Source organism: Artemia franciscana, chromosome 16 (genome assembly GCF_032884065.1).
Source record: "Artemia franciscana chromosome 16, ASM3288406v1, whole genome shotgun sequence".
Taxonomy (NCBI): Eukaryota; Metazoa; Arthropoda; class Branchiopoda; order Anostraca; family Artemiidae; genus Artemia; species Artemia franciscana.
Window position 1 is genome coordinate 7,866,795 of NC_088878.1, and position 25,464 is coordinate 7,892,258.

The 25,464-nt window shown below is 35.7% G+C and overlaps 1 protein-coding gene across 4 annotated transcripts in view; it reads left to right on the forward strand.

Moving 5' to 3' along the window:
- LOC136036999 (prostamide/prostaglandin F synthase-like) overlaps positions 1–25,464 on the forward strand; it is a 71,004-nt gene that overhangs the window by 5,872 nt on the left and 39,668 nt on the right. For 2 of the 4 annotated variants that reach the window (XM_065719402.1, XM_065719399.1), the window contains exons 1-2: positions 7,011–7,144; positions 18,928–19,132. In XM_065719402.1, the coding sequence (XP_065575474.1) occupies positions 19,081–19,132 (52 nt within the window). In that variant the 5' untranslated portion in view covers positions 7,011–7,144; positions 18,928–19,080. Of the gene's footprint in view, positions 1–7,010; positions 7,145–18,927; positions 19,133–25,464 lie in introns of those variants that run through there. The other 2 variants (XM_065719401.1, XM_065719400.1) reach the window with 2 other exon arrangements.

Sequence of the window (25,464 nt, forward strand, 5' to 3'; positions counted from 1 at the left end):
TTTTAATAGCCTTTATGCGGTCGCTCCATTCGTTGCTGGGACTGCAGTTCTACCATGTTCTTCTTTAGTTAGTAGACTTGGTCTGTATTTCGGCCCAACGCTTTCCACAACCTGCTCATCCCTAGTGAATCAAGCCGTGAAAATCTACGCGTCACCCAAACAAAAGTCGTTACAACTGCAACGGATTGTAGATGATTTATGAAGCTTATTTTGCCCCTGTGCTTTTGTTTTTATCAGGCATGGCTCGTCTGTTTTGGAAGATAGAACGCAAGACTCTACGTGTGGCTTTTTCAGATATTGCAAATTCTTCCTGGGGCCTCCTAGACGGCACTGAAACAAAAAAGCTATTGCTCGATTTGGTTTAATAGACATGCCCTCTCGGATTTGGTCTTCCAGTGACAATTTCTGTAAAAAAAAAACTATCAAGTTTATTCACGTTTACGACCCTCTGCAGCCTTTTTTTTCCATATTGATCCTGGTTAATTAGTTATGTTGTCTTTGCTGTTGATCGTTTTTGTTTTTATTTATTTATAATACTCCGTACTTTGTGTATTTTATACTTTTAGAGGTAATGAAGTTCATTCATTCATTCATTCAAAGAGCTCCCTTTGGATTTATTGAGACCATGCAACACACTAACACACTTTTTTTGGCGGGGGTAGGTATAGTAAGAGAGGCTTAACTGTTGATATCTTTGAGACATACCCGTTTTTTTAAAAGTTGATGTGTCACATCCAAATCTTATGCAAGACTGATGGACTTTTCGTTCTAATATCTGTTTTTTAACCCCCCACCCAGGACAATGGAACTACTTAATACACCGTAAGAATAGTTATGGATAACTTTTCTGCTTTCTGGGAAATGACAGGAATCCTTTGTTCAGAGGAAAACCATTGGTCTCTCTAATGGTTCTCCACATAGAAAATAACTGCCAATTTGCTAGCACAAAATAGAAGAAAAAGCACGAATATATTTGTATGACGTTAGGACCATGCCCTTACTTAAAGCAGGACCTTGAAGGTTTTTAAAAGGAAATCTAGATTTGGGGGGGGGGTTGAAGGTTTTTAGTCATAACAACCAACGTAATTTTGAAGCAAAAAGGCCCCGATGGTTTTTTTTAAAAGCATCTATTATGTAACAACCGCATTAATCCTGGACTAAGGGAGCCCTGGCCCTCGTAGGTTCTTTGAAAAGAAACTATTAGGTAATTAGCAATGCGACTTTTAAAAAACTTTCCCTAAGACGAAACCAACACCTGCCGGCTGTCATGGAATGACGGGATAGGGATGTCATAGAATCCAGGGATAGGGATGTCACGGGAGTGCAGGGATAAGGATGTCAAGAGAACCCAGGAATAAGAATGTCACGTGAATATGTACATATATATATATATATATATATATATATATATATATATATATATATATATATATATATATATATATATATATATATATATATATATATATATATATATATATATATATATATATATATATATTGTGTGAAAAAATGGCGAACGAAAAGGTGTGTCGATTCTTAAAGAGCTGCCTATCAAACCGTTTTGGTATTAAGGGGTCCAAAGCAAAGACTGGCATTTGTTAATAAAAGAGAAACTGAAAAACAGAAGCGTGATTACAATATGAAAGATAGGTTAAGATATCTTAGCCCATTTTATCTTATCTTACCAAGGCTACGTTTTACAATTAAGTATTAGGATTGTCAAAGATTGTGACTTTGGTCATATGCCTGGAAAAATGGAAAATTGTTAGGAGGGCATAAAGGTTAAATCTTGAATAGTTTAAGGGTAGAAGGAGAGTCTGAGCAGATGCACTATGCATGGCTTTTATGGCTTACTACTTCAATGAAATGTTAGTAAAAGTAGTACTAGTTATAATACCCAATTCTATCATTAAATATACATATATTTCTTCATTTTCTATTTGTCTTGCAGTATTCTATGTTGCTAATAATAGCCGTCGCACATGTCACATCTTTTTGGCTCACAAGAATAATTGACAAATTTGCTTCAATCTCGGAATCAGAGCTTGTGTCAGCAGAATCACGCCAAAGCAGCTCCGAAGTGTTTGTCATAGATGCCAGCATTGAAGATCAAGATAAACCGAACACATTGTTTGAGACTTGGTCGTTTGAATCACTCAGCAACAGCTCTGGAATTTTTGTCACTGACGCTAATGTTGAGGGAAAAGTTAGCTCGAATATGTCAGCCAGGGCTCAATCCCTTGAATCACCTAAATCTTATTTTGAAGTGTCTACTACCACTACAAATAGAGAAGAAAAAGACAAATCCGATTTACAACCCAGGCTTTCTACAGTTACTGCTCTCAATATTGGTTCGAAAATACTAGGAACTGCAGTTAAGAACGAAGAAAGGGGTAAAGCTAACATTGAAATAAGCCGAACGAAGCGAACATTTATCCGAGGGCGAAAAATGAAATTAAAAAGTTTTTTAACGAACCCTTTTCATGAAAGGAAAAAGGAACAAGATCGTGATCTAGAGAGCATTAGATTCATTTTATATGCTTGAATAAGTTTAAGATTTATTTTGTATTAATTTATCTGTGAATTAAGCTGCTATTACTATGATTTGGTATAAATATTTCTATTCTTTTTTTGTTATTCAAAAGTAATCATCATATAATATAGGATTTTGATTTGAGAAGGCTGCTCTTGTAAGTATAGATAAAAAAAACAAGTTTTTTCAAACTTAAAGTAAGGAGCGACATTAAAACTTAAAACGCAAAAATTACTTCGTATATGAAAGGGGCTGCTTCCTCATCAACGCCCCGCTCTTTTTGAAATAGTAAAATTTTTTTAGCGTAACGAGTGGGGCGTTGATGAGGAAGCAGCCCCTTTCATATATGAAGTAATTTCTGTTCGTCTTAAGTTTTAATGTCGCTCCTTACTTTCAGTTGAAAAAACGTGTTATATTTTTATTTAATTTCTGAACGTTTTTGAATCAATGCATGTTTTGATTTTGGCTCTCCGCAGAGGAATAAATAAAACGAAATTTGCATTTTTATTTTTTGTTGGGCTAAATCGCTTTCTCATAATTTTGATCGAATGATCTTGAGAAAAAAAGAGCGGGGGAGGAAGCCTAGTTGCCCTCCAAGTTTTTGGCTAATTAAAAAGGCAACTAGAACTTTTAATTTTTTACAAATCTTTTTATTAGTAAAAGATATACGTAACTTATAAATTAGCTTACGTAAAGAACTTTTTATTCTCATGTTTTTATTACACATATGAGAGGGTTCGCCCCCTCGGCAGTACCTCTCTCTTTACACTAAATCTTAAATTTTGTCCCAATTCATTAAGAATGACCCCTGAATCACAAAAGCCGTAGAGTAAATAGTTGACATTAATAAAAATACTTTAGCGTAAAGAGCGAGGTATTAGAAGGAGGTGAGCCCCTCATATGGGTAATAATTTCTGTTCGTTTTAAGTTTTAATGCTGCTCCTTATTTCCAGATGAAAAAAACTATTTCATATTTATTTTTTCATTGTGTTTTTTGTAATAATGCTAGTAAATCCTGCGCTCCCTTCATGGAAATTTTCTTCCCCCATAACAAATTCCTCGATGGAAAGTTCCCCCAGTATATCCTCCTCTTCTCAACCCCTCCCCCCAAACCAAAAAATCCTCCTGAAAGCGCCTGTACACTTCCCAATAACCATTACTGTATGTAAGCACTGGTCAAAGTTTGTAACTTTGGGGGTACTCTGGGAGTAAGTCGTCCCCAAAGACTTTTGAGAATTTTGATCCGTTGACTTTGGGAAAATAATTAGCGTGGAAGGGGGCCTAGGTGCCCACCAATTTTTTTGGTCACTTAAAAAGGGCACTAGAACTTTTCATTTTCGTTAGAATGAGCCCTCTTGCAACATTCTAGGACAATTGGGTCGATACGATCACCCCTGGGAAAAAAAAAACAAATAAACACGCATCCGTGATCTGCCTTCTGGCAAAAAATACAAAATTCCACATTTTTGTAGATAGGAGCTTGAAACTTCTACAGAGGGTTGTCTGATACGCTAAATCTGACGGTTTAATTTTTGTTAAGACTCTATAACTTTTACGGGGTGTTTCCCCTTATTTCCTAAAATAACGCAAATTTTCTCAGGCTCGTAACTTTTGATGGGTAAGACTAAACTTGATTAGACTTATATATTTAAAATCAGCATTAAAATGCGATTCTTTTGATGTAACTATTGGTACCAAAATTCCAGTTTTTAGAGTTTCGGTTACTATTGAGCCGGGTCGCTCCTTACTACAGTTCGTTACCATGAACTGTTTGATAACAATAAACTTATTTCATCTCAAGAGTGAGTTCCTTCCTTTGTTTTTTTTTATTTTTGAAAATGGATAACATTTGAAAATGGTTGAAATATTTGCCAAAATGATCTAATGGACGTGCCACCTTCCCACTCAAATAACGCCGTGTCCTTTAATCCGCCAATTTTAGAAATGGTTCAAAAGTGAGCCTCTTCCCCTGGAATCTCATCCCCCCTCCTCATCATAAATCAACTCCTTCGTATTAAAACTAAACTGTTCTAGCTGGTACTCCTGCTTCTGCGAAACTTAGTGGTTTATAGCTGAAAAAATGGTTTTTAAGTGATACATTTTCAAACAGTTCGTGGTAACGAACTGTAGTAAGGAGTGACTCGGCTCAATAGAAACCGAAACTCTAAAAAATGGAATTTTGATACCAATAGCTACATCAAAAGAATAGCATTTTAATGCTGATTTTAAATATATAAATTTCATCAAGTTTAGTCTTACGCATCCAAAGTTACGAGCCTGAGAAAATTTGCGTTATTTTAGAAAATAGGGGGAAACACCCCCTAGAAGTCACAGAATCTTGACGAAAATTACACCATCAAATTCAGCGTATCAGAGAACCCTATTAAAGAAGTTTCAAGCTCCTATCTACAAAAATGTGGAATTTTGTATTTTTTGCCAGAAGGCAGATCACGGATGCGTGTTTATTTGTTTGTTTGTTTTTTTCTTTTCCCCAGGGATGATCGTATCGACCCAGTTGTCCTAGAATGTTGCGAGAAGGCTCATTCTAACAGAAATGAAAAGTTCTAGTGCCCTTTTTAAGGGACCAAAAAAATTGGAGGGCACCTAGGCCCCCTCCCACGCTAATTATTTTCCCAAAGTCAACGGATCAAAATTCTGAGATAGCCATTTTATTCAGCGTAGTCGAAAAACCTTATCACTATGTCTTTGGAGACGACTTACTCCTCCACAGTCCCCGTTGGAGGGGCTACAAGTTACAAACTTTGACCAGTGCTTACATATAGTAATGGTTATTGGGAAGTGTACAGGCGTTTTAAGGAGAATTTTTTTGGTTGGGCGAGGGGTTGAGAAGAGGAGGATATACTGGGGGAACTTTCCATCGAGGAATTTGTTATGGGGGAAGAAAATTTCCATGAAGGGAGCGCAGGATTTACTAGCATTATTTGAAAAAAAATGAAAAAATAAATATGAAAAAGTTTTTTTTCAGCTGGAAGTAAGGAGCAGCATTAAAACTTAAAAAGACAGAAATTATTACCCATATGAGGGGCTCACCTCCTCCTAATACCTCGCACTTTACGCTAAAGTATTTTTAGTAATGTCAACGATTTATTCTACGGCTTTTGTGATTCAGGGGTCATTCTTAATAAATTGGGATAAAATTTAAGATTTAGTGTAAAGAGAGAGGTACTGACGAGGGGGCGAACCCTCTCATATGTGTAATAAAAACATGAGAATAAAAAATTCTTTACGTAAGCTAATCTATAAGTTACGTATATCTTTTACTAATAATAAGATTCGTAAAAAATTAAAAGTTCTAGTTGCCTTTTTAATTAACCAAAATTTTGGAGGGCAACTTGGCTTCCTCCCCAGCTTTTTTTTCTCAAATCATTCGATCAAAATTATGAGAAAGCCATTTAGCCAAAAAAAAAAAAAATGCAAAGTTCGTTTTAATTATTCCTCTCTGGAGAGCCAAAATCAAAACATGCATTGATTCAAAAATGTTCAGAAATTAAATAAAAAAAACAAGCTTTTTCAACTGAAAGTAAGGAGCGACATTAAAACTTAAAACGAACAGAAATTACTTCGTATATGAAAGGGGCTGCTTCCTCATCAACACCCCGCTCTTTACTCTAAAGTTTTTACTGTTTTAAAAAGAAGAGTTGAGTTGAAGAGTCAAACTTTAGTGTAAAGAGCGGAGCGTTGATGAGGAAGCAGCCCCTTTCATATACGAAGTAATTTCTGTTCGTTTTAAGTTTTAATGTCGCTCCTTACTTTCAGTTGAAAAAACTTGTTTTTTTATTTTATAATTTATAAGAACAATACTTTGTCTCATCAAGTAAGATTAATTAAGCTCTTTCTCGAGTTCTACTGCACCCACTTCGACATAGCCAACCAGCTTGACTACCATGACTCAAAAATCGATTGACATTCGAGGGGATGAATCGAGTACAACAAACCGAGACAAAAACATGTAGCATAATAATAGGTTATAAATAGATGCATTTCTTATAAAGAAATTTCAATAGAAAAGGTATATTCTCGGTTCATTTTTAGAAACTTTGAAAAATTATGTTGAATTGACTTTGGGCTAATAATTCTTAACAATATTTTTGGGGTTAGATTATTTCAAACCTCTCAGACATTCCTTTTTTAAAGGATAATTCCAATGTGGGTAGAAATTGAGGATTCAAAATGAGCACAGAAATTAAGACAGAAGGCAAATGAAATCTTGAGCATGACCCCGGGTAAATGGTTCTACATATTTCTGGAATCCCGGAAATTTGAATTTGGAATGGAAGCAAACCGCGCGGGAAATCCCTTTTTAAGAATGATAAAACATTCTTGCCAGTGCTAATCCCAAAAGTATCTTTCTTACTTCTCCTTTCATCTAGAAGACCACCCTAAACTTCAAAACCAATCCCGTGATTCAGATGGCAGAGAGCACCAATCTTAAAGAATAACTCCATGTAAACGTTGAAAATACGCATTAGAGAAAAGCAAATACACATAAAACAGGTATTACTTTGTGTGAGACCAGATATTATGGATCAGAAAAAAATATTAGCTGGTATTGAGAAAATTCCAATAAATGACGCTTTCACTGACAAGGTAGTAGGATTTTATGTTGTTCAGTCAGATCCAAAAATGTAAAAAATAGTTTTGGTACCTATCAAACAGTTCGTGGTAACGAAACTCTAAAAAATTCAATTTTGATATCAATAGCTACATCAAAAGAATCGCACTTTAATGCTGATTTTAAATATATAAGTTTCATCAAGTTTAGTTTTACCCATCAAAAGTTACGAGCCTGAGAAAATTTGCATTATTTAAGAAAATAGGGGGAAACACCCCTTAAAAGTTGTAGAATCTTAACGAAAATGACACTATCAGATTCAGCGTATCAGAGAACCCTACTGTAGAAGTTTCAAGCTCCTATCTACAAAAATGTGGAATTTTGTATTTTTTGCCAGAAGACAAATCACGGGTGCGTGTTTATTTGTTTGTTTGTTTTTTTTTTGTTTTTTTTTTTCTTTTCCCCAGGGGTCATCGTATCGACCAAGTGGTCCTAGAATGTCGCAAGAGAGCTCATTCTAACGGAAATGAAAAGTTCTAGTGCCCTTTTTAAGTGACCAAAAAAATTGGAGGGCATCTAGGCCCCCTCCAACGCTCATTTGTTTCCCAAAGTCAACGAATCAAAATTTTGAGATAGCCATTTTGTTCAGCATAGTCGAAAACCATAATAACTATGTCTTTGGGGATGACTTACTCCCCCACAATCCCTGGGGGAGGGGCTGCAAGTTACAAACTTTGACCAGTGTTTACATATAGTAATGGTTATTGGGAAGTGTACAGACGTTTTCAGGGGGATTTTATTTTGTTTGGGGGTGGGGCTGAGGGGAGGGGGCTATGTTGGAGGATCTTTCCTTGGAGGAATCTGTCATTGGGGAAGAAAAATTCAATGAAAAGGGCGCAGGATTTTCTAGCATTACTAAAAGAAAACAATGAAAAATAAATATGAAAACGTTTTTTCAAATGAAAGGAAGGGGTAGCATTGAAACTTAAAACGAACAGAGGTTATTACTTATATGAGGGGTTCTAAAAATACTTTAGTATAAATAGCGAGGTATTTAGGAGGAGATAAATACCTCGCTCTTTATGCTAAAGTATTTTTAGTAATTTCAACTATTTATTCTACGGCCTTTCTGATTCAGGGGTCATTCTTAAAGAATTGGGACAAAACTTACGATTTAGTGTAAAGAGCGAGGTATTAACGAGCGTAAAAAGCCCCTCGTATACATAATAAAAATATAAGATTATGAAAGTTTGTTACGTAAATTAATTCTTAAGTTACATATATTTTTTACTAATAAAAACATTCGTTAAAAATTAAAAGTTCTAGTTGCATTCTTAAGTAACCGAAAAATTGGAGGGGAACTAGACCTCCTTCTCCACCCCTTATTTCTCAAAATCGTCTGATCGAAACTAAGAGAAAGCCATTTAGCCAAAAAAAAGAATTAATATACAAATTTCATTTTAATAATTTATGTGAGGAGAGCCAAAACCAAACATGCATTAATTCAAAAACGTTCAGAAATTAAATTAAAAAAAACTAATTTTTTTAGCTGAAAGTAAGGAGCGACATTAAAACTTAAAACGAACAGAAATTACTCCGTATATGAAATGGGTTGTCCTCTCCGCAATCCCTCGCTCTTTACGCTAAAGCTTTTAATTGTTTTAAAAAGTAGAATTGTGGTAAAGAGTCAAACTTTAGCGTAAAGAGCGAGGGATTGCGGAGGGGACAACCCATTTCATATACGGAGTAATTTCTGTTCGTTTTAAGTTTTAATGTCGCTCCTTACTTTCAGCTAAAAAAATTAGTTTTTTTTAATTTAATTTATTATAAAATCAACACTCAAGTTTACGCTGGTAAAACACAAGAACAAACCAGTTTTCTATTAAGAAACAACAGGCTTACGCTCAGTGGAAAACAATCTGCGGGTGACGGAATACATTGAAATTATATAATTTTGGCTATACTTGCACATTAGGGGGTGGGGGTTAGGCTATCCTCAACCCCACCAATGTGCAAATATATATTCCAAGTTTGTTTCTAAAGTATTAAATTTTCATCTTGTTTTGGTATAATTTACCTAACTTCAGGATTAACCTAACTTCATTTCCTGAGTGTTGGCGGCATAATACAAAAGTACCATAGTTTTGTTACACGGAGATATGCAAGAAAAGTTACACTGTGGGAGCGGGGATCTTCTGAAGGAAACATCTTAGTCAAATAAAAGTAGTACCATTAGATTCCATATTTTATGCTTCTTTTCTGTATAAAAGTCGCTACCTTTGCTACGCACTCCCCCTCCCCCTGATGGTTCCATATATAGCCCTAATAATGTTTTCTTCATTTTTCCATCTAGTCATTTGTCACAGGCCCTTTGTTAAGCCATTTATCCCCGTGGTCTGGAATTTATCTTTGGCTGTGACTGGGTGTGTAATTTACTCAATATTATTTGACAGTTTTTAAACTGTATAATAACGGAAGGAATCTGATTAATAGAAGCGTGTAATATACTGTAAAATAGTAATTTCATTGTTCTAATTTTTATGGCACTTGGTATTTACCAAGTGACATATAGCGATCGCAAATTCTGTTGGTCCCAGTTTTGCTAGTTTAGGCACTTTCAGATAAGCTAGGATGATGAAATTCTGTAGGTGTATCAGGGACCAGACGAGATTAAATTAGAAATAGTCGTTTCTCCGATTTGACCATCTGGGGGATTGGGACGACGGTTAATTTGGAAAAATTAGAAAAAATGGGGCATTTTTTACTTACAAAGGAATAATCGGATCTTAATGAAATCTCATATTTAGAAGGACCTCGTAACTCAGATCTCTTATTTAAAATCCCGACTTTATCCAGTGTCATTGGGGGGAGTTGGAGGGGAGGGACCGGAAATCTTTGAAAAAGCATAGAGTGGAGAAATCAGGATGAAACTTGGTGGAAAGAATAATCAGAAGTCCTAGATACATGATTGAAATAACCAGACTGAATCTGCTCTCTTTGGGGGAGTCGGGGGGGGGGATCATTCGGAAAAATGAGAAAAATTAAGATATCTTTAACTTAAGAACGGGTGACCATTCGTGAGGTATTTTTAAATTTGATATTTAGAAGGAACTCATGTCTCAGAGCTGTTATTTTAAATCCTGACTACGTCTAGTGACATCATGGGGGGAGGGGGGTTGGAGGGAGATACCGGAAATCTTGGAAAACGCTTAGAGTGGAGAGATCGGGATGAAATTTGGTGGATAGAATAAGCATATGTCGTAGATACGTGATTGACGTAACCAAACTGAATTCAATCTCTTTGGGGTTGGGGGGGGGTTCCAGTGCTTTGGCAAGTTTTGTGCTTCTGGACGTGCTAGGACAATGAAAATTGGTAGGCGTGTCAAGGAGCAGCATAAATTGACTTGATAAAATCGTTTTCCCCTATTCGACCATCTGAGGGGGAGGGGCTGAAGGGAGAGGAAAATTTAAAAAAAATGATGTATTTTTAACTTACGAATGGGTGATTGGATCTTAATGAATTTTGATATTTAGAAGGACATCGTGTCTCAGAGCTCTTATTTTATATCCCGACCGGCATTAAGCCTCTGATATTTCCTTTTAAATTAATCTATAGATTCTTAGAATTTTGCTAGAGCTCGTGCCATGAGAGCTCTCGGCTCTTGGCTCTTCCGACTTCATAACAAGTGCCTTGTGAGCTCTTAGTTCTTGTTTTTTTTTTGTTATATATACTAGGGATGGAACCAATGCCATATCCGTATCCAGGAGAAGGAGTACCAACTTTGCAACCCCCCCAAAATTTAAGTAGCCTTCATGTGTTTACAAAGTCAATTTGTGAAACCTCTCACCACACACAAAAAGTAGCCTCCCGGAAACGCGCATTAACAGTAACATCTAAAGTATATGTGTAGATTTTTTTTCTTGTAAGGAACTTATAATTAAAGCTCAAACTGTGTCCAGTAGAGCAAACTAATTACGCCTGTTCTATATATTATTCTAAGCACTTGCAGTTAGATCGGAGGATCTTAGGTTTGACTTTTATTCACGTTCAATTTTCAGCAGGAACAATTTCAAAACAGCAAAATGTGATTCTAAGTTCTTTACATTTAAACGCATAGTTTACAGGAAAGTTCTAGAGTCTAAATTGTGGCCTGGAGAGGTTTCGTGAAGTATTTATCTTCATCCTAGCCTTCTCTACTGTGCCCTGGTCCTTAACAAACTTTTTCAAGCCTTTTTATAAAATTGAAATTTCTGGACGCAAATTGACAGCACAAATAATGCCAATCAAGTTTTTACCTTTTCAAAATCCTGATAAGAGTTTATAGCTATTTTTTTTAATTATGAAAAAGCTTTCAAATCAGTTCCAGTTATTGAAAAGTTGTTTTCAAAGTCAATAGGCAAAGAACAGTACTCATCAAACTTTGGGGCAGAATTTTTTTTCCTCAGCAATGTTGGAATAATGTATGCTCTTCAGTTCTTAGTCAGTTCCTTTGTGTTAATAGTGCCCTCCGCAAATATAAAATGAGGAATACAGATTATTTCGTAGTTGAGCTTCGAGATGCCACACGTGCCGACGTCATGATCCGTTATTTAGCTCCAGATATTTGGAATGGTTCACCAACTAGCACTAGGGAGACTGTACACGCTGGTTTGTTTAAACAGAGATTGAAGTACAGTGTCTTTCCTGGGTGGCTGATGTGTTTAACGTTCATTGTATGAGTTTAGTAAATAAAATAGTCAATAGTCCCAAAGTTATTGATGTAGACCTGTGATACGTGTAATCCACTTTGTTTCTTATGGTAATATTGAATTGTAAATATTCATTTTTTACCCTCTGAGCGATTCAGATGTGAATTTTAATAGCCAATTTCTTAAAGAAGTTGAGATTCATGATATTAGACAATAACTTGGAAGTCAGAAGTATTTTATCAGGAAATCGTACACATTTGCAATTATTACATTTATGACATTGTTATATTTGTTATCAATAATTATTACTAGCTTAAAAAAGCCATCTGTGTGAACCCAGAGAAACAATAAAGAACACTGAACTTTCGTAAGTCTGAAAGGAAACTTTTTAAGGATAATGTAATGTCAGGCTGAAGCAGAAAATAGAATTAGTCTACATCTCTGTCATATAGGATCAAGAATTTGTTCGTCTTCAATATTTTTTAGAGGTAATTCTCTAAACTTCATTCTGGGTGTCCCAATTCCATTTTATTTTGGCTTTTTATTGACCTTTCAATCATGATCAGGTTTTTAGAATGTCTGAATGTGTGTATGGCTTGGACCTAGTAGTAACCTCAAACAAGTCCCCCAAGATTTTAATCATGAATGGGGAGAGTCGATGAGTCCTTCAAGATCCTGTCACTCACCCACCTATCAGAAGTGACTGTCAAATCACAACAAAACTTGTTAGAAAAGCCAGTTTCCTAATGAGCCATAATACAAATTGGTTTCATGCAGCAAAATTAACCTGAAACTTAAAATATAATTGATAAAGAATTTGATTTTGAGTTTGTATAATTGGTAAATGTCAACTAAGAGAATTTAAAAAGAGCATCGCTAAACGTGGAAACCCACTTAGTGACCAAGATAGACCCACAATTACATCATTCTCTACTCAACTGGAAGTCCCAGACACCTCTTTTTTTCTGGTTCTAAACCTTACTCTAAACCCATTTGAGATGAAGATTTAATCCCTGAACTGCACTGGTGGGATCCGTTGGTTTTCTTGAGGACGCATCATTTTTAATGATCTAAACAATATGAAAATTGCGATTTGAAACATGACAACGGTATAAAGTGCCATTGTCTCTGGGTATCTGGTTACACAGTAGCTTATCCCTAGAACACAGCTAAAACCAGTTTTAACACGCTCTAGAGGCCCCACCAGGTCCATTCCTATTTTGTGAAAAGGAGTTTCAATGGTCTGAAATGTTTGTATTGGCACTTTGTCTATTTGGGAGTTTCTGGCTGTCATCTGGCAATCAATACACTGTTAGCAATACTTTGCAACGTCCAAATAAACCTTTAGCCAAAAGAATTTTTGCAAAATCCTGTCAGTAAATCGTTGCCTGCCCGTTTGCCCTCCCATACATGAATTTTGGGCCAGGTTTAGCACGTCTGTTCTGCAGGTTGAAGGAGCCACTAATGATGACTTCTGCTTGTACTGACCTTTATCTGTAACTACTCGGTAATTTATCTTATCCATCACAATGAAATCTTTTGCCTCTGTAAGTTCAGCCTTCGTCTGCACCCAGAATTTTCACAGAGTTTCATCCATCTTCTGCAACTCGTTGAAAGCTTTTCTTCCTGTACAAGCTGACTTGAACAAGAAGCCTCATCTCTGTCGGATTTGCTTTGAGACGCGGCCTTTCTTTCTCTACGCTTCTGCCCCTAAATCTTTCATGCTTTTCCTACTCAAAAAAAAAACTAAGTCATAGAAGTTAAACTGCCATGCCTCCAAAATATTCGTTTGTGTCTCAGCCTTTTTGTTTTCTCAGGCTTTTGTTGTCATAAACACATTAACTGTCAAAATCATCATCCTCTAGAACTCTAGAAAATTTATCCCCGTCCCTGCCATGAACTTCTTTGGGATCCGATTTGAGATTGCAACCTTCCCTGGAAAGTCAACAAACAATCTATCTGCTTTTTTCTTTCTTACGTCCAATATTGACATAGGGTATTTGTGTGTGGCGACTTTTGTGCATCTTAAGCTTCTAGATTTCTCACAGCACCACGGCTTTTCTGGTACCAACTCTGGTAAAACTGTTGTCCGCTTCACTGTCCAACAACATTTCGATATTTCTTCCATCTAATTTGCCACTAAGCACTACCGCTGCCCTTTTGATCTCCTGGTGACAAGGCCTTTCCTGGCTATCAGCCAGGAAAACCTATCACATATTCTCTGGCTGCTATTCGTTCTTCGGAGAGTTCTTCTCGAAGTGTGACATTTCAATATACGCAAATTAGATTCTTCCGTTTCCTGCTCGGTGACTCTCGCGTGGTTTCCTACCTTAGACTCAGCTCGCGTTTGATGACTTTTTTCTGCTCCTTCACGCTTGTCGTCAAAACTCCGCTGTTTCTTTCCTTCCTTGCCCGGACGTCGGTCTCGGTTTGCACCAACCGTGTTCAAATAATTTTTCATTATTTTACTAGCTAGAGCGCTAGCTTCAGCAAAAGAAACAGCATCCTTAAGAGTTTGAAACTACCTCTTTCGAAGGGCCGCCTGCAGGTGGTACTGTACTACCTGCGTAAACTACTCCACCTGTAAAAGCTCAAAATTTACCTCTACTTCCTTCAACTGCTAAACCACTTTGGCTCTCCAGGGAATTTGTTGCCACCTTGTTCTCTGGCTGCGCTTTCAGTGAGTTCGGATTGAGCCATCTATTGAAGATGGTTGCCAGCTTCCTCCCGAATTCTCCGTAGTACTCCCTTCCTTCCTTTCTTCCACTTCAAAAACGCATGCGATACGTTTGAGAATACTTCAAATGAGAATTGAGAGTACTTCTCAATTACTGCTGTCTTACCCGAATCATAATCAGCAAATTTATCCACCAATAAACTTGACATCGTCTCCAACACGGGAATGAAAAATTTCGCTAGTGTACTTTAATTAATTACCATCGACTCAGTAGCTCTTCAAACGGGATCACTTGCAGGAATAGCAGAACACTTTGTCAATGTTCCTGATCCACCGTTCAAAGCCTCTCTGAATTCAGGTGTCTCATCCCAGCTTTTCCAAAGCAACATTTCCCAAAGCAACTAGCAATTAGAGCCCAAGTCCTAAAATTGGTCTCAATTGGGAATCCATTTCGCGGTAAAAACTCAAGAAGTTCAAGGATTTTCAACAGAGATGTTTATTGTTCAACGTTCAGGATAGGTCTAACTCATACAATAAAATCAATAAATTCATTGACGGTAAATCTAGCTATTTCCTTGGCTCTCAGCCAAATTAGGTAAAAACAACGATATTTGGACTGAACACTAATGAACCAAGAGTTCATAAAGCATCTTATAAGGAAAGTAAATGTAATTGAAAAACCATCACAGGCATTAGCTTAGTTTCTGCAGGAAACGAATTACTTTCGAAAGATGGTTCTTATTAGATTAAGAGATGCTGTGCATACAAGTATTACAGAAGAATAGTTTTAGAAGAGCTGAAGAACAAGTTTAAGGAAGAGGATAGGATGCTTTGTTGGAATTTTCACTCTTACATTAATAATTGGATGTATTCTGAATCATCAGACCCTTTAGTCCTCCGTTTCATAAACTCCGAACAGGCATTTAAATTAGCCAATAAAAGAATTTCAGTGAAGGTCTTACCCTTTGTACAGTATGCAAGATAAGCACAAGACCAGTCCTATGTACGAAAACAGTGTTGGCATGGCTGAGGTAGGAATTCAGGTTACTAACTTGTTCGGTGTTGAATAAAAATTAAGGTAAGGAAGGTTTAATCCTATCCCAATTAAAATTGATTTTTTTTTATGAACTTTGTCGTAAAGAACTTGGCAACGGACGTCGGAGAGCATGGAATCAAACCGGAATTTAAGACTCCTAGACGTAGATTATACAGATGGCCTGGGCGTGTTAGATAAAAATGTCAGAAAATTAATCAATTTTGGATATTTTGAGTATCCAATACACAGAGTAGGTTTGAAAGTTAATACAAAAGAATATCAAGTCCCTCTAACTATCAGCAAATGAAGATGAAGATGTGATGAAGGGTAACGAGAAGATTGATCAAGTGAAGAGCTTTGTTTATGTGGCAAGTAACATTAGTAAACATGGTGGATGCAGTAAAGGTGTAAAAAGTACAATAACGGAGGTGAGGTTTTTTTAACAGTTAAAACAGATCAGAAAGATATAACGATGGGTGTGCCAACCAAGAGTAGAATATTGGAAGCTGTGGTAATTATAGTGGTCAAGTATGATTCTGTAACCTGGGAACTTTGAAACGCAGAGCAAAATTTGTTTGCCATATTTTAGATGCCCAATTGCCTGAATGTATATTGAACAGCAAGCTTTACAAAAAGCGTATTTTTATCTCACTTTTTAGGTTTATAATGACTTTTTAGGTTTTATGTTGAATCAGACTTATATTTTAGGTTTTATGTTTTTAATGAAATCTTTAGGTTTTTTATGTTGAGATGGCTGGGATATGTCTTACGGATAAAGGATGACAGATTGACAAAGATTGTTCTTTTTAGCCATCCATCTTGGGCCAACGAAAAGCAAAATTTAAAATTTCCCGGATAGAGTGGGAAGAGGTCATAAGAAAGGGGTTAAAGGATATTCAAGAGGCAATGTCAATTATAGAATGGCATTCAAAAGCACTTATGAAATTAATTACTTGTTTATCGTGTTTCAAAACTACAATTCTTTCTCTTACAGATAGAACATTCTTGGTGTATTTGCCTATTCAAATAAGCAAACAATATTTTTCGTTATTATAAAAGATTCTATCGGATTTTGATATTCTTTTTATTTACAAACGATTCACCTTGATGTTCAATCTTTCTATTGAACATAATAATTGTTTTTTTTCAATGAATTATTACAATTAATTTTAATAAGCCCCATTCAACACGGGGCATAAGACGCCCAGAACTTTGACTACACAGCTTTTACTTGTCCACTAGATCCATTCTTTTTACTGGCCTTACTACTTTGGAAAGCCGTTACTTAAATGTGGGGTATGGACCAAATCCTTTGAAATTTAGCACCCATTAGGAAATAGTATAATACACGATCAACATCTTCTTACAACATAAATTAACACATATAAATAGAATATTATTGATTGTTTATACTGCTAAGATATTCTAAGGTGTTCTAGTGGATACCCAAGGGTTGCCAACTCTCAATCACTATGTAAACTTGGCAATTCGGACCGAGCGTTGCGGAACAGTGCCAAGCGTTTTGGGTATTGTTCCAAGCATGCTGAAACAGTGCTGCATACGTGGTGCTCCGAGACATATGCCGGGTGGCGAGAGGTGGGAAATCCCTAGGTAAATAAAAATCTAAAGCTTACTGTCTATAAATGGGAAGGAGGGGGTAGCAGCCCCCTTTACATATATGAAAACTTCTGTTCATTTAAGCTTTTTATTTTAATGTTTAGTTTCATTTGTCTTTTTGTTTTACCATCAGCGTTCTTTATGTCAAAGTACCTTTTTATTTTATTAAAGTGCTTTGAGAATGAGTAAGATCATTTTGGCAGATGTAGGCTATTAATATTTACTAATTTAGTTATTTAGTTCCTTTAGGAATTCACTGCTTTGAATCACACAGGCGTTCTCCCCCCCCCCTGCCCCCCAATTTCTAATATCCTACAAAAATTTTAGTAAATTTTAGTCATGTTTGCCAATTGTTTGTGTATTGTAATTTGTAGAAATTTTGTGCTGGTAAAAACTGAAAAAGTTTTAATCCACAAAAAACTGATTCTTGGCTGGAAAATATTGGGCCTAATCTTTCCTGTTTTCTTCAAACAGGAAAAAGTCAGGTTTGCCACTTTTTGAAGATGCTCTCAAATTCATTTTTCTTGTAAAAAAAAATATGAAATTAGTAAAAAAAAATATATATATAGCGCAGGAGGAGATATATACTAGCGTGATTCGCAATATAATTTCGACAAAAAACTCTCGTAAATATATAGGTAAAGAATTTAATATCACTAAGTCTTCTAACTCCACTCATCTGGATAGTATTATTATGAAAACGATGGGTGCAGTAAAGGTGTAAAACGTAGAATAGCTAAGGTGCAGGGTGCTGTTTTACACTTGAAAAAGGCTTGGAAGAATAGGAAGATAAGTCTGCAAAATAAGATTAGACTATTGAACTCTATAATAGTGACAGTGGTCTACTACGGTCTTAAAACGTGGGCGCTTTGAAATGCCAAGGAATATTTGATTCCAAAGGAAAGGGTTGAATATAGTTTTGGTTTATCATACAATAAGCTGTGCAAAAAACAGTCCTTTCCTACTTTTTAGGGCTAAAATGACTAGTCCACGCTTCACACAATAAGGATGATGAGAAATGTTGTTCATTTTGCCGCAATTTTGGGCCAATCAAAAAGCTGGTCGTCTCCCAAATAATTTTGGGAAGAGGTCACACAGAAGAAATTAAGATTTCATTTTGTTTCATAGGGGTTTTGTTTATATGGATCTATTAAATGATTACCCATTCCCTCGGACAGCCATTACTTTTTAGCTTGTTCAAATTTGTTTGTTATTCTATGATTGCGTCTACTTTTACTTTTTTTTAGATAATTTTTAACATTTTTTTTGTGAAAAAAAAAACAACGGAAACTCCCAATACTTCCATTATATTCATTTCTAGATACTAAAATGCGAATGCCTCTATGACGAATTCCTTTCGGATTTTAAATATCCTATCATGATATTGCATTGGTATCACTAGATATAGGCCAGGAAGAGGAATCTCCCCCCTGTAAAAGAAAGACAAAAGCTTCACGATTTGAGACCTAATTGCCCCTTTGTCACGTTTTATTCCCCTGTTTAGTCCCCTTTACTCTGTAATCTGTTCATAACTAAAACACTGTAATTTTATCAAAAGTATTACAACCTATTAGTGAGTTTCAAGCACTTTGGCTTATCATCATTACGCCTATTCATTGGAAATCTTACTCCTACCTTATAGTCTCCCCCCACCGAAAAAATTTATTTATGAAAGTCTTGCTAAAATATGAGCACTATGTTTTTGTGACCAGTTTTGTAGGTTAAGAGATTGTTTTACTAATTTCTGAATTTTTTTTTTTTTAAAGAACCATGGCTGATCCTTATTTTTGCTATTTTAGGAGACTAGTATTGGTGAGCTGTGGAGATATCATGACTGTGTAATTTATATAATTCGTCGGCTGGGATGATCCTTTAACCGGGTGCACGTGCGGTCTATTTCTGGGTTAAAATCAGAGTTAGATGCACGTGATATCCGGTTGATTTGCATTGGTATGGATACAAATTTCATCGACGATTTTTTTAAATTAACAGGATATGAAGGAAGTAAGACTTTTTTGGCTACATATTTTTTAAGTTTTTTTTGGTAAATCATATTTAACCTTATGCGACTTCCTAAAAGCACTTAACTAATTGCATGATAGTTCATCAAAATACCACCCAACAAAGGGAAATACACAACGAATTCTATGATACTCAATAATTCAGCATATCTTAAACCGTAACTAGCAGAGAAAACTTAACAGTGTACCAAAAACTTTTTCTTAAGCGGCGTTCCCATGGGTATCTAGCTAGAGTTCTGTGTCTAGACAGGTTTCTGGCCAGAAATCAAAGTCTAGGTAACTACCGTTCACAAGTAAAATTCCGTGCGTAGCTAAAACTATAAATTCAGTTTCGAATGGATTAAAGTCGTCGTTTCTAACGAATCAAGAGAGCTTATACTGGCAAAAATTTCAAAGTTGTAATACTAGCATTTTCTCAATAACTTTTACAAGGCCCATAGCCACTACTCTTTTCTTCTTCGCTGTTAATCACGAAGAAGTTTAGAGGTGATTCTCTTCGAGACACTGATTTTACCAATTGTGTACACCTTTTTGTTAAGAAATATTATAGGGAGTGTTTTTTCCTTGCTAGTTACGTTATTGTTTACTTATACATGTGTTTTCTTCGATATTTCTTTGGTTGTTATGTAATACTTATGCAAATGTTTAAAGACCTACGGTGCCAGGTAAGAAAAACCCTCAGGTGCCACCAGTCAAGTGAGGAGCCCCTAGTTATAAGAAATTGATAGTAGTCCATTGTTTACTTATTTAGAAGACATAGTTCTTTTGGTTTACACAACCCTCTGTTTTGAATTTTATTTTCATTGCTTCTAACACAGACAAAGGAACCCCGTCATCTATCAATTTTCAAGAGCAACAAAGACGTCCTGTTAATTGGTGTTGACACCTATTGATTTTCAACATTGTTTTGCAAGAGTTTGTTATTCTCATAGCGGATAATGGACAGGGTAATTCTCTCTGTCTCTTGGAGCTATAAGACTCTCATCCAAACATAGAAAACCATCAGTTCAGTATTCGAGATCAATAGTGAAGCCCGATTTTAAAAAAAGGATTTGATCCGAGCACACATGCAGGTATGGTTCTAAGTACATTAAGCGATTGTTCCCATCCCCTTCCCAAAAAGGGGTAAGTCTATTCAAATTGAAACTGACAACTATATAAAATTAACAACTTAAACTTCTTTCCCTTCCCCGCTATTGCATGCTTCTCTACGTGTTATAATCTTATTTCTCATGACAAAATATATTTTACTATAAATTTGTCCCCTTTTAGAAATGCTTTTCACTAAGTAAAGCCTATTCGGGCAGATGTGTTTAACCCAATGTAATTATCATCCATCAACTATTTGAGGATTAATCCTTAACTATAGTTGGCACTGAGGTATAGGGTTAGTTTCCATGAGTGGCTAGTGTCATGCATAGGACTAAATAATTGGACAAAAATTTTTCATTTAACATCTGATTTGTCTTCTAAATTGGCGTATTTTAACCACTAAAATAGATATGTAAAAAAGCATGTTATATTTACATTAAATCTTTGATTTCGAGTCAAGTGGAGAAGGTTGTGATTACCATTTTCTTAGTGAAAATGTGATTAGCTCTAATTTAAATAGTCAGTATTTATTCTGGGAAACGGGGCGGGGGCTGAGTATAAGTTATTATGAAAACTAAAACATGTATTTCTTAAATGATCAAATATTATTAATATAATCAGATTATATTAACCATATGCATCCTTATTTCTGAAAACTAAAATCCACGTTTCTTAAATGCTCCAATATTTTTAAAATAAGAAGAAGCATTTTAACCACGTGCGTTCCTTATTATCAAACTTAAATTCAAAGTTTCTTAAATGATCAAATATTATTAATAAAGTTATAGGTATTTTTACTACATGACTCCTTATATCTGATACCAAAACCCAGGTTTCTTAAATGCTCAAATATTTATAATATAATGAGATGTGTTTTAACTTTATGTGTTCTTGTTTCTGAAAACTAGAGCTCAAGTTTATTAAATGATCAAATACTATTAATAAAATCAGATTATATTAACCATATTCATCCTTATTTCTGAAAGCTAAAACCCAAGTTTCTTGAATGCTCCAATATTTTTAATATAAGGAGAGGCATTTTAACCACGTACGTTCTTTATTATCAAAACTAAATTCCAAGTTTCATAAATGATCAAATGTTATTAATAAAATCGTATGTATTTCAACCACATGACTCCTTGTTTCTGAAAACTAAAACCCAGGTTTCTTAAATGCTCAAATATTTTTAATATAATAAGATGTAGTTTAAATGTATGTGCTCTTGTTTCTGAAAACTAAAACATAAGTTTCTTAAATAATAAAATATTATTAATATAATCAGATTATTTTAAACCCATGTGCTCATATTTCTGAAAGCTAAATCATTTTATTTCTATATCAGGAAAGTTCTGCACAAGAAGGGTTTCCTCAAAGTGATCCAAGTGACTTAGGGATAAATTACCCAATGAGTCTATCACCACAGGACAAGTTGGCTATTCAAAATAAAGAAATGTGTTGGATCTGTAAGGGAAATTTGTTGAAGATAGTGGGGAAACGCCAGTTCACAACCATGATCATTTGAGAAATACAAATCTATCAGGGGGGAATAACTTTCGTGGACTGGCACATAAGATTTGTAATTTAAACGTTAAGAAGCAATTCTTTCTGCCGGCTAACATTCATAATTCCAACTACAATTTTAAATTCATATTACCAGCGTTGGCACTTTTTCAAAAAGGTGAAGATGTAAATGGCGCATGGGTAGATGGTTCTTTTTCATATAAAATCATACCCAAATCTTCCGAGAAGCTGCAAGTCTTCGATTTCAGATTGAAAACAGTTGATAATAGTAATACGTGCTTGAATCAAATCTATTTTTTACGTTCTTATAGTTTTTTCCCTAAGTCACTAAGTCAATTAATTCAATTACAGAGAAGCGACGACTTTAATAGTTTTCTGTTACTTAAACAGCACTTTCCAGATGAGATGTAGGAATTATTGGCGTTATGAATACTGCAACTCCACCCCAAAGCTAAGTGAGGAAAAATTGCCACCCATCTAAGCATTTCATGATTCATTTTACGACCGTCAAGTTAAGACTGCCAACTAAGAATTCGCTAAAAAAGTTAGGGCCAAGGGTGGGTATAGAAAAGGGAAGGATTACTGTAAAAATATGCCTGGCAAGTGATGTATTGACATTGTTGGATATTATATGTAAAAACAAGGACAACATCTAGCAGGAATTTACGTTGGATTTGGGATGTTAGTTTTCAACTCCTCATATGGTGAATTTGTAATAAAATAAGGAGGAAATAGGTCTGATCACCAACGTTGATCAGCATTTATTTGTTAAGAGACTAGTGAAGGGAGGCTATGTTTTTGACGGAGATCTTATCCTAGAAACCAACCCGACTAGAAAACGCACTGGTGAAAGGTCAGATGTGGTATATCTTTATATAAGCTCCCTTTATCCATCGGAAGTGTCTCACCTCTTTGCCTTATTAGAATTACAAATAGATGTACAATCCTTGTGATTCAAGTTTTCCTGAAATTACCACTAATGAGGAGAGGGGACCACAAGGATGGTTTTTCGAAATTGATGGTAAGATGCCAGTGGAATTTCATGACTTGGAAAGGATTTTTTTCCCGTTTATAAGAAGACCGATATTAAAGGACTCATTGAGTCCACATAGTATTTTTTTTGTAGAGAATGGGGGTACGTACCAGGCACCGTCAAAACAGAAGCTTATTGCCAACCTTCATCTGAAACAGAATATAGTTGTTACACCACGTCTCTTGCAGTGGATGCTAGCCGACGGTTTCAAGGTCACAAAGATTCATAGAGCCCTCCAGTTTGATTCATAAGCCATTTATGAAGACGTTTATTGACACCTCCGTCAGAAAATACTCTCAGGCAAAGTCGAATGTTGAAAAGGAGGTCATTAAACTTGTTTTAAATTCAGCCTTGGGTAAAATTTGCAAAAGTGTGTGCCATATTAGTTGCTGTGACGTTGTAACCGACCCTAGAGAATGTGCTTGAATCGTCACCGATCCGAACTTTACGTCTATCACCCTCATCATCATCATTCTTTCGCATAAAGAAAGAAGTATTAATTTCAATAAAAAGATTGCCAGTTGCAGTGCAATTTTCGAAACTTCCAAAAAACTCATATTGGAATTTTATTATAAAGTGTGTAAGCTCCAATGGCCGGGAAGAGTAATTTCAAGAGTAGCATTGAAAAAATGATTCACTTCTGTTACAAATTAAAACAGAATCTGTTGGACGATTTGGAAAATGGTGGGCGTATTAGCTATCGAATGGACGATACCAACAGGGATGAGTATTTAACCGGATCTAGTGAAGTGTTGGACCCCAAATAAGTTTTTGTATGTAAAATCTTAGAGGGGGATTAACTAAATTTCAAGTGGTATGTTTGCAGGTCCGAAGATTTTACTGTGTGCAAACGCACAGTGACGATATCAGTAAAGTCTGCAAGGGGGTGCCTACAAACTGTGTGAAGCGAATTATCGACATGGGTGATTACAAAAACTGTGTAGACAATATATTAGTTCCAAGAGCGAAGGTCATGGCGATTCGGTCTATAAAATTTAAAAACATATAAAGTTAGAGTTAGGAATAATCCAATGTCAGTCACATCAGACAAGGTCTATGTATATGCGGAAGGTTTGGAGGTACTAGAAGACGGTGATTGCCTAACTTCGGACGGGATGTATAAGTAAAATATAGATATGGTCTGGGTCTGGAGAAAATTCAATAGTTGGGGAAAGGAGGGCCCATCTAAACAGTCTGCATCTCAGCAGAGTGTTTTTACGTGTTTGTATATATTTGTTCCGGGTTTGCGCAAGGCGGAATCGTTGTTGTATTTGAAAAGTGTTTAATATTATACCATTATTTAACCACACCTCGTGCCCGCCATCGGTCCGACCTGGGACCCTCGGCCTTCGGCCATTGTAGCGGCCGCTGTGTCCTCGGGATAGGGCATATACCTGGATGTTTTCCAATGCCTACTTTTTGTTATTTTTCCTCAGTTTTTTTGTTGTTTTTTTCCCAAGCACCCATATAAATACGTTCAACTCCAAAGTGCCTATTTCATGTTTTCCCCCAAATGCTTATTTTATGTAGTTCTTAGAAAACTTGTAGTGCAGTTTTTGTCAATAAAGAAAACACGTATTTTTTTGTGTCTTTTTGAACATAGGAAACTCGTATTTATTCAACAGTTTGAGGTTAGGTTTGGATAGTTGTATTTTTACATCGGGAAGAGTAATATATATCAGTTTATAAAATTCCTTTCAGGTCATGTTTTTGCAGGTCATCAATGTCTGGCAACGAAACTTGACGAAATTAATTCAAAATCGTAATAAAATATTTTTAGAAAACTAGAAAAACATCTACTATTACCATAATATATGGCAAGAGTCCTGTGATAAAATAAAAACTATTGCACCAGACACAAATTTCATACGGGAAGTTGACAAGTTTAATATTATCGAACAAAACTCATGGTTTGTTATTGAAGCTGAATCCATTGACGTATGATCTCAGGAGAGAGTACAATTATTCATTGTCCGATCTAATCATAAAAAAATCATAATTATTAATCTCCACTTTCTCTTTCATCAGAGCGAATGTACGAGAACACTTGTGTTGAATTGTACTTATTATTTCATCTAGTGGGTTGTCGTGATTCCAGCCCCCCCCCCATAATTTTAAACAAACAAATATATCTCGGTGAACCAAAATTTCTAATGTCAGAATGCGATTAGGCTTCAAATAAGCCCTATGGTTACATTCTATCGGGTCTCAATTAAAACACACAAGAGGATTTATGTGTAGGTACTGATATTTTTGACAAAGAAGAAACTGACACTGAACATGACACTGGATTGATGATGACTGAGACATGACACTGAAGAAACTATATGAAAACGTAGATTTATTTTTCGTACTCGGTATTTCAAAACTGTGATACTCAAACATCATAAAATCCATTAACCTCCTATCATATCTTTGTTTAAATATGACCGAAGTTAATTTTCAACTGCCAGAAATAGCTAAACAGCAGACAAAGCAGCATTGTTCACGTCTACGTACCCTTGCATGCAAAAATAAGGGAAAGGATTTAAAAGAAAAGGGCTTTTTCAATCAGGTGGTAGGTTCTTATCGCCATTACTGCCGTAATTGCTGCATTTGTAAACAGTGCAGTGCTCTATAAAACAGTGCTCTAAAAAAATGGCTAAGCCCTATAAGCTGACAGCAATGGA